At 36.8% G+C, this 10649-nt stretch overlaps 1 protein-coding gene across 7 annotated transcripts; it reads right to left on the bottom strand.

The window, feature by feature from the left end:
- Window positions 1-1687: 1687 nt before the first annotated feature.
- On the bottom strand, window positions 1688-7745 carry LOC129569974 (ran-binding protein 16). Of its 7 annotated transcripts, none has more exons than XM_055449277.1 (21): window positions 7575-7745; window positions 7351-7498; window positions 6459-6866; window positions 6156-6382; window positions 5626-6088; window positions 5243-5539; window positions 5006-5182; window positions 4853-4937; window positions 4667-4787; window positions 4451-4595; window positions 4227-4374; window positions 3984-4137; window positions 3823-3906; window positions 3650-3756; window positions 3372-3583; window positions 3166-3304; window positions 2829-2906; window positions 2647-2738; window positions 2451-2560; window positions 2266-2385; window positions 1688-2196 (listed from the first exon to the last, which is right to left on the bottom strand). In XM_055449277.1, exons 2-21 carry the CDS (start codon window positions 7363-7365, stop codon window positions 2076-2078), a joined length of 3303 nt encoding a protein of 1100 aa, XP_055305252.1. In that variant the 5' UTR covers window positions 7366-7498; window positions 7575-7745; the 3' UTR covers window positions 1688-2075. The 7 variants fall into 7 exon arrangements, with proteins under 7 accessions (XP_055305252.1, XP_055305248.1, XP_055305251.1 ...); XM_055449273.1 differs by having other exon boundaries at window positions 3133-3304; window positions 7351-7474; XM_055449276.1 differs by having other exon boundaries at window positions 7351-7474.
- Window positions 7746-10649: the final 2904 nt, after the last annotated feature.

Genomic DNA, 10649 nt, shown 5'->3' with positions numbered 1-10649 from the left:
CAATGCAAATTTTGTCCCATCAGTTAAAAAATTGCTTGGATTGCTCGATCCGGTGGCTGAACTCACAAACTACTGTCAAAGAAGCGATATCTCAGTGCAGATGTCGTTGAAAAATGGTTAAATTTAATTGTTGTCCAGATTTGTGTAGTTTTTTGGACTATCGTTGCGAGTAAAGTAAAGTGTTAAACATTGTTACGATGACGGCAAATTATTTGCATCCAGTATATCGCGGTGAAAAATTGAATCAAGAACAGCAAAACGAAATGAAAAACAACATTCTTGAACAGCTCGTTTGCGATGAAATTTCTGAAAATCCCTACATCGACAGCGCAACTAGAACGGCTTTTCTCCAATTGGGGCTATGTTCATAATGACATCAGATACAGGCTCTCGGTTGATACATCAAAGAATCTGGTCAACATTTATTTTACGCTGCGATTGAATGATGATTGATGAATTATATGAAGACGACGATATCGACGATTGGAATATTGTAAACGAGAGATGAAACCAAACCTGCGACAACGATACATACTACACAATTTTCATTCATTTTTGATTCATCAGTTATGTTTATGTTAATCTTTTGCATTAGAAATAAAAATGTCCGAGAAAGTCTGAAATAAATTCTAACTTTTTTATATTATATCCAAAATCCAATTTGGTTTTTTACATTTTTTACACAATTCACGTAGAGAATTCCGAAATTTTCATGTAATTTACATCATGTAATTTACGTAAACGAAATGTAAATTACATGCTTGAGTTTTTTACATACCAACCCTGGTCATGTGCAATGCACATTGTGTGCACTTCAAGTGGACAATTTGCATATATATGAAGAATTCTCGACATCATCTTTTGACCGAAGAAATTTTCTGTTTTGCAAATTCTAGACATGGTATTGGTTTCAATGAGTTCTGTTGGCCCATAGGAACTCTTTCAATCCATTGAACCATCATAAAAAAGTGTAATTCAAAATTTCGTTGAAAAAACTTCAAGTCAATTTAGTAACCCACCAACACACGCGCACATCCTCTTTGCTCTATATTCGCTTGAATTTCTCGGCATTTCAGTAAGATATCAGACAGATTTATAGTTAGATATGAAATTTATTTCAATTATTCACGAACCGAAATTTCTGTTTGTTCGTGTTCGGTTCGAACAAGCAAAATATGGTTCGTGTTCGTTTTATGTTCGATTCGAATTGTTTGAATCAAAAGAAAATCGTTCGTGTTCGGCCCAAGCTCGAACGAACTCGAACAGTTCGTGTTCGTGAGCAGCTCTATTATCTATTTTGGACCAATCCATGACTCGTCTCGATATCGGACGAATGGGCAGACATATTCGAAAACAGACCATTGATTTGAATTCTACAATTTATCTACAACTTTTTGGACCCATTCTTCATTCGAAAAAAAATCGATTTGTGGAAAATACGTTTTTGGACCAAGATTTGAGTTGTCCCATTTTACAGCAGTTTTTCAAAAGCCGATTACTCAAAAAAATTATTAATAAAAAAAAGTAAAAACTCTACATTAAACTACATAAAATCTACAATTGAAATCGCCCTACCCGAAGTCATTTCGGCAAATCTTCTAAGATTTGAATATCCATCTTTCAGATTGAGTCAACCATCGTCCATCAAAATCATTGATGCATTGAGTAAAAAAGAAACGAATTCATATGTACAAATTTTAATAAAAAATTTATTCATTAACTGATGTTATTCATACAAATATAGTTTTTTTTTCTTGTTTAATAAAAGAACCTCTTCCGACCACATTGATTTAGTTCAACATTTCAAATCAGTATATTTGAATAGAAAATCGAATGTGTCCTACAAGATCGTTTGGCGACAATTTTTTTTAAATCTGTTTTATTGTTTGTTTGTTTATTTCTTTGCGAACATTTGATTTGATTCTCGACATTAGAAGTAAGCCAAAAATAAGGAATCCATATCCTTCTCTTCTCTACTACCAAATGCTTTCGTTATAAATAAGTGTGGGCGAAAGTTTCTTCTTCCCACGCAACGAAGAAGAAATCAAAGCAGAAACTGAAGTGAAACACGTGAACTATGAAACGATCATGTCGTTGATAGAACCACCAGCCGAAGTGGAGTTAGATGCATTCAAATTGGCCTGTTTTAATGTTTCGTTTACGTCACGACGGAAGAGTGATAAGTTTTGGCTGAATCTAAAATCGAGGTAAACGTTACTCAGTGTTCTATGAGGTTTCCATTTTTTTCTTTTTTTGTTGACTTACTTATCGCGATTTTTCATAGACAAATTTCGCTCAACATTTTCCATTAAATTATCGAACCAGTGAGATATCGTCTGTTGTTTGTCAATGGGCTGAGACCGGATTATGTTTTCCTTCATCGATCTGTAATTCATAATAAAATTAGTATCTCTTCCAATCATTGGGAAAACCGACGCAAGAAAACAAACCTGAAGTAGTCTTCGTACAACAAAATCAATCCAAGCAACGGTCTCGACAGTGACCATTGATTTTTGCAATCTTCAAACATAACGATGTTGATGATTGTAGATAATATGCCCTGAAACGAAGTTTTTATTAGCAAATATCAGATTGGATTGGATGGTGACCAAAATGTTTGGTAATCTCTGGTAGTGTATGCATTACCTGTAGAATTTCTGGATGCATTTCAATAACTTTCAAAAACATATCATTGTCTGGGTTGATGACGTTACGGCGCATTTTTTTGGTCGGGAATGCTGCAAACAGAAAGAAATGTATGGAATTTGATATGGAATAAATAGATTCCAAGGTATTTGTAAACTTATAAACACAGCTAGAGAGTTTACCTTTGATCGATAATTGCTTAAATATATGCGAAACGATATTGTCCAAAATGGAGCAACAGCCGGTGCAAATTGTCGTATCTATTCATCACGAATTAAAAAGAAAAGTATCGTTATTAATAGAATGTTTTTCATCTTTTAAATAATAATATTCAAAGAGAATAAAAAATGATCCAACTAAAGTGAAAGCTAGAGTGTGTGCGTGAAAACGGTGAAGCGGGATTTAGCCCATTAGAATAGCAAAAATAAAAAATAAGCAAGCTCAATAGAAAAGGATTATAAGGAAGAGCGCCGTTCGGTAAATCACCTGTAGCATCGGAAGAAGTTAAATTCGTCATACCTTCAGCAGCCAAACCCTCTGATATACTCTTAATAATGTACAAAAATATTGCTGGATCAAGTGTTGATAAGAACGTCATGTGATCTTGTGCCAAACACTCAAGCAGCAAGAAATATGATTGTGACAATTTTGGATAGACCTGAAAGCAGTGCAAGTAAGTTGAGTGAACGATAGGCACCGTTTGTCTAATATACAAGTCTTCATACCAATAAATCCGTCTGTGGAATGGTAAGGATGAGTTTGGTTGTTACATCGAGTACATTGTCCAATGTTTCGTCACCATATAATTTGCATACACCGAAATTGACGTAATTTCCTGATAAAGCTGCTTTAAGCATTGTGAAACAAATCGAAATACCCTTCAAACGCATCGGGTATAACTGATTTTTGGGCACATCAAAGTTCATGATTCGATTACCTGAAAATAGAAGAAATATTTTATTGATAGGATTGCGTTCACTTTGAATATCGATCGATCTCTTACCATAGGTACAGATGACCTTTGATGCTTCACGAAATAGCAAGATACCGTTTGGACTAGAAATATCAAATTGTAAACGCTGTGATCGATTTTGAACCAATTCGGCGAACCTGGGGACAAATATTATTTAGATGATCAACAGTATGCGCTAATTTGCATGTATTTCAATGTCTTACAATTTTAGGATTGGCGTCGTAACCTGTGGATCATGTGGCCACAATTCTATTGCTCGAATTAAAATCGGCGTGTAGTCTGGGTAACTGCAAAGTGTAGGCATCGGTTAAGTAAGATGGTACATCAGCTATTTTCATCTGAAGCTTCAAGTGAAAATACTTACATCCAGTCGAAAAACATCATGTAGGCATTCTTCTTGCTCGAAGAAAAGGTAAGACCGCGCAAATCCCGTGACAAACCAATGAGTGCTTTTTTCGCCTCTTCACTTGGATATGTGCTTGTATCCATGATAGCACTTCCGATCGATTCGAATTGATCTGTAGATGAAATCAGTTGAATTAATTAATCCACATACAGAAAGTTTTAATAATTTCAGAAGAGTAATTTTTGCTGTGAAGGCACTTACTCGTCAATGGTAACATGAAATTGTAGAATCGTTCCTCATCCTCTCCCAAATCAACCATCAACAATCTACCGAGTGACGTGTAAAACATACTACGGCATCTCATTTCACTAATGGCAACGTTACTACCCAAAAATGAAAAGTGCTCACTCTGCAAATATGTTTTTTTTATTCGAATTAATTTTAGTTTCCATTTCATAAAAACCAAAAATGAATATGATGCTCACCGTGTGATTATTGAGCAAGAACTGGATTTCTTCCAATTTGACTAGTTTCCGTACCCAACTGTAGCTAACGGAAAGTTCGTTCAAAAGATTCAACGTCTTTCGGATAATAATCTCCGAACGTCCCCAGAATTTTAGATTGGTTATGCTGCGAATAATAGGGAAAAATCAATGAGTTTCGACAATCAATTCGACATGAGTGAAATAAATCCAGCTTACATTTTACGGTTGATAACACTTAACAACATTGGTTCATCGTTGATGCCCAACAGTTCGGAGAGACGTTTGTAGATTTTCATCTTTTGCATTTGTTCGATAATATAAATTTTTCGAATATGATCTGAAACACGCATTGTCAATCAGATGAATAAATCTTTAATGTTTTTGTTCATAAAAAATTCATACCCAAAAATGACATCATCGATAATTCGAGCTTTTCACAGCCAATTTGTGGTAAACGTGAGTCGGTCAAACTCATCAATTGTAGTACCTGAAATGTAAGTGTTCATTGATAAAGTCTCGTGAGCCAGTTGATGAAAATTGTGTTGAAAATCTTACTCTAACAACTAAGTCCCCGTCGAGGATGTCGTGTTCGTCGTTAGCGGTAAATGTCATGCGACCGCCAATGGCCGCTCCAATTATATAAACTAACCAGGTCAATTGTGCCTCATGGATCGCAATCTCAATAGGATTGTTGACCGGGTTGTTGAGTAATTCTTGGTATTCACTTGCCGTCTGCAATAAAAATCTGTATTAGCTCATTGATACCATCGAAGGTAGTAAGACTGCTGATACCTGATCAAAGGTGTGTATCACAAAGTTACACGTTTGCTCGTATTCACATCGAACAATGACTGACAGCTGATCTAGCTGCTGCTGAACCATTGCCAGGTCGTCTAGTGGGTCTTCTAAACCATCACGAACGATGATTCGTGCTGAGTCCAAGCGTGACGTAATGTACGCTTTTGTCACTTCAGGAGTATATGCATCCAAATGGTGTGGCTCGACAGCACGCACATATGGGATTGAGGCAACCATTCGTTGCCACAGCGACAGTAGATAATGGATGCTGTTTGGCGCGAACTGCCACATCTGAAATTATTTCGATTATCAAAAAAGTATTGAAAGAAATTGACAGCAGTATGAAGAAATACGTGTATCACGCAAGGGCCACTCACTTGCAATGATTGAATGGTAAATTTCGCAATCAGTTGAATAACTTCGGGGTAACACTCAACAACAACAAGTTCACTTAGTTGGTAATTGGTCTTAAGACGGGCTAAGAGTCGGCAAAATTCATGGTAATTATCTGAATCACTGAGTCCTTGAGAGTTTTCGAGAATGTTCTTAATGTTAACAACCAATGTGCTGAGGAATTTCGCTCTTTCCACATTGTTGAACAACGATCGGCGCACAGAGGTGATCTGGACCAGTGTGGAGAGTGCCAGACTGGACAATCTCGACGGCAACATGTGATACAAATCGAAGAACAGATTCAAATAATTCAAGTCAAGGAATGCCGGCCTCCAATTGGTCGGAATCTGTATGGTCGAAGAATCGTCCGTTGTTTCATCGTTGGATGTACCAATAAAATCGTAACTTAAGCAATTTTTCGTCAAACGAAGTATTTGGTTGATGAGACTGAAAAGCAAAAGGAAAATTGCATCAACACATGAAAAATTTTGCTGAATGGAACGTATTTGCTTACCCATGCTGTTTTTCGTCCATAAAATTCAATGTTTTGGCGTTGTCGCGAGCCGTCATTAAGAGTGTACACGACAGAATGTAAATGTCATACAATTGTGTGTCCCGAAATGAATAAACGGTCTTTCTGTGTTTAATATACGAAATGTTCACATCGACCTCCGGTTGGTTCATTTCACAAGTCAATTGTGACAATATCTGCACACCGATCATGCAATGTTCCACCGAACCCTATCGAAACAAAACAAATTAATACAAATGAGTCACATTTTCACTCCGCATAGAAAATGCGGCCGATAAGTTTTACCTGGAGAAATTTCCGCACATCTTCGATGATGTTCCTAAACACCATTTCGTCTTTATGGCAATAAAACCAGCCGTATTTTGTAATCTTGGCTAATACAGTGACTAAGGCTTGAATGACAAAATTTTCCAGATTTGGTCGGGTTGCCAAATAGTTGAGAATGTAGTTTCGGATGTCGACAATCTCTTGTAGTGACAATCCTTGTGCATTTTTCGCAATGAGTTTTGTGAGCGTCGTTGCAGCCAGCAATTGTGAATAGCTTGATTGCCCACGGTCCAACAACAATTGACATTTTGGCAATGCGTCTGGGCTGTTTTGGAATGCAACTAACACCTTTTCAGCTTCATTTCGAGTGGAGTTTTCTCCCTCATACATTTGCTTGCACATCAGCTCCAGCTGAATCACCTCCTGCTGTTGTGTGGAAACGAGAAAAAAAAACAAACAAAATTCATTGATTAATCAATTCAATTCAAGTTGAAGCTAGTGTCATTGAACGGGGTGTGCATATAAAAAGAAGGCATTGATTGATCAACATGACAGTTCTTGTCGTGGTTATGTGCACTGATATCAGCTACTATGAAAATCATTTCAAAATACGTTCCGAATTTCGGTGGTGATACGACATTTATTTCATAATTACTTCGGTGTAATTGCCACTTGAATCACGAATTTTGACAATAGATAAGGTTGATCTTAATTATTCGTTATGAAAAAAAAATCCCAATGTGCAATCCCGATCTGATAGAAATATGCAAAAAAAATGTGAAACATAAATTAAACCGCAATTGCTTTTGATGCAATTTATGCTTCTGAACCATATTCGACGCATATTTTTATCTTTTGCACCGGCTCATTGGATGGTATTGCAAATTATAAAGGAAATTTTTATACAAACCATTGTGCTGTCCATGATGATATTTTGACTGCTTCGGCGGCACTACAATTATCACCACAGTAGAAAATACGTTCGCGAAATGGTCTCTTTCTGTCTCACTCTCAGTTTTTCAGGTGCCCGTGCTCTATGTATTTGTGAAATAAAAATTCTTTACTATTATTTCATGCGAATCCGCTGTGTTATGTGTTTTATGAATTCTGTTTCTGCTCTGCCATAAAACATACCGCGTCAATTCTGATAGTTAGTGATTTTTCGCTCATTAGTCGGCGTTCATGTGTTTGTGTGCACCAAAATATCAATTTTGTTGGTGTTTTTGCCGAATGTTCTTACCGTAAAACCGCGTTAGACATTCGATGCGTGTGCATGTATTGGTAAAAGTCACTCACACTGTAACTGACGATGAGGCAAACACAAAGCAGCATTGAACGCGGCCATTTTCTTTGTTGACAGTTTCCATTAGTAACGCGCTTTTTTGGGTTTTACTCATTTTCGACAGATGGCGATGGAACCGCAGCGTGGCAAGCTTAGACTGAACGATTCAATTCAAATTTGCGATTGAATTGACATTCACTTTGCCTATTTCTTCTTTTTCCGACGAAATTTCAATGTAACTTGAGAATTGTTCAAAAGGCTATGCAAAATCTTTTTTTAAAAGTTTTAACGTATTCACATTCACGTATCTCATAACTAGTTTCGTGGAAAATGAAATAATAATAATGAAATTAATAAAAATTAATTCAATATCATCGGAATTTTAATTTAAGAAAATCCAATTGCATCCCAAAAAGCGGATTTTATATATAACGACCCTGAAGCGGGACGGTTATCATCTAATAGGTTATCACTGGCACTTAACCAGAATTGTTAAAATAAATTCGGATTTTTGTCAAGAAGTGCAAATGCCATCGTCAATGCCGTTCATTTGCACATCGATAGGCATAATATTCAAAACTAACTTTTGCTGTGAGTCGCTTCACGACGCATATTTTCAAATATGATAATTATTATTATTTGCATAACGACACTAATTGCCGTTCAATTGACCAAAATTCCATAAAATGATCAGCAATAACATTCAACAATGCGCCAAATCATGACACATATGCGTTAGCAACGAGGCTTTCATCGGCTACGGCGATGGAGTATTGGTGTGCAGCTGTCCGCTTTGAATAAATATCGCAATGGATTGTGTGTTGTGTATATTACGTGTGCTCCCACAAATCAATCCAGCTTAAAATTTGTGCATTTTACATAATGGCGCTTTGATGTTATCGCTTCGTGCACGTGTTTACAAATGTGCATTAGTCACTTATGTCGATTGTATGATTTATCCGCTTTCGACTGTGCAAGATACTCTCCGTCCATTCCGTGGTTACGGCATTCAACAGCATGAAAGGGAACATCCAATGCGGAAAAGTGCTTTTGATACAAAATTTTGTGGGCAGCATGTGACCAGAAAAAGAGAACGGGAGCGGGGTTAGCGAGCGAGCGAGCGAGCGAGGGAGAGAGAGAGCGCCTGTGTTACAAACGGAGTTCATTTAATGACGACATTGTTGACCCTTGTGTTTGGATGAAGTTGAACAATTTTCATCGTTTCGCTTGGAAATCTAAACAGTTTCATCCGAAAAAAGTTGAACTGGTTTAGCATAATGAATCGCTCGCATCATAAGCGCTGTCAAATCAACAATAACTACTGATATGTGAACGCCACATTTTCGCCCCAAAATCGGATGTATTATTCGGTCAGATAGTTGGTTTTCATGTGCATTGTATACACACACATTGTATACCATTGGACAATTGCACACGCAAAACCAAATTTCGATGCATGTGATAGACCACGATATGTGGCCGCTACGCACTCTATCCAAGTGCCCATAGATACACTCTATATGTGTACTCGAATCGAATATGTTGCATATTTTTGCATCTTACACATTGGGGGCATTTATGGTCGTGGTCATAACATTTAACTCTCAGTAAAATCCGAAATCATTTCCGAATTTTCAAATTAGCTCATTCACTTCGGCACAATTCGCACTTTCCATTTTCTTGTAAATTCTCATGAGATACTAAACATTGACTCGCATATGTGTATATCCATATTGGCCATAGATTAGATTCTGGAGAGTTCAACAAATTGTATTTATGGAGCAGCAAACAAATAAACTGCGTAGAATATTTGAAATGCTTACGCTTCTGGTGAGACTGCATTCGGTTGGAGAATGTAAAGTATGCAAGAATGGAGTGAAATGCTGGAAATACGTCTCGTTTTGAACAATTGCAATATTTTCCATGTCCAGTATTAGATGCAATTGAAGAAAACAAAATATATCCGTCATGCCAATTTTGCTGGTCAAACAATGCGAACAGTAAACTCAATGCAGCACACACCATAAAACACTATCAATTTCAATAGTATTCACATAAAGGTAATGAAAACCGACACATGATGAACGTTTGCAAAAGGAGCACGTGCACGGGGCGCTTCAACTCGGTCGATATGTCAGTTCAATTCCAATTCAATCCATTTTCCATAGATCACAGCAAAAATTATGTATGGATTTGTAACGTGAATTCGGCAAATAAACTTAAAAGAAAAATGGGAAGAAAAAAAGTCAAATTTCTTCTTCTTCTCGTCGTCTTTTTTTCTTTGACCCGGTCACAATTATGCCATTCGTTTGCGTTTATGGCATGCATTTATTATTCAAAGGGATTTCCTTTCGTTGTTTCTTTTGGCCGGGTATACAAAGTGTTCATTTCTCCCAATCGGTTTTTATGCACGACCACTCGGTTCAATTGGCATTCAGTTGAACGTCAGTTCAGTGAGTACGCGAGAGGAAGATTAGTAGGCACTGAGAAAATTTCCATTTCAGACGGAAAACATAGCACATTTTTGTAGCCAATTCAAATGGAATCGCTAGCAAACGAAGAATTTTTAATTTCACAAAAATGAACCGAAAATAAAAACCATGGAAAAGATACATACATAGACGGAATAATAGACATATCGACGTGGATAAAATGCATACAGATGCTTTTATGTGAGCGATTTTTTTTCAGTTAACACTCAACTGCATAAGCCCGCCTTTTGGCGGGCATCATTTAAACACCTGTATAATGTGAATCGTACGGCGGATGACATTGCTTCAAGGGGAATTTTTATTTGTCAATGTTTTTTCTTTATTTTTGTCTTTGGCGTCATTTGTCTATGTCGTACGATTGGTGAGTTATAAACAAAAATGTGCACGAAAACGAAAATTTGACAAAATAAATTATTCGGTTTCCAAATTAGACAT

The sequence above is a fragment of the Sitodiplosis mosellana genome, unplaced genomic scaffold, assembly GCF_009176505.1.
Source record: "Sitodiplosis mosellana isolate CC-2019 unplaced genomic scaffold, AAFC_SMos_1.0 Smas_scaffold_47, whole genome shotgun sequence".
NCBI classification, from domain to species: domain Eukaryota; kingdom Metazoa; phylum Arthropoda; class Insecta; order Diptera; family Cecidomyiidae; genus Sitodiplosis; species Sitodiplosis mosellana.
The sequence above is the reverse complement of the archived record's forward strand: the minus strand, read 5'-3'. Positions and strand labels throughout refer to the sequence as shown.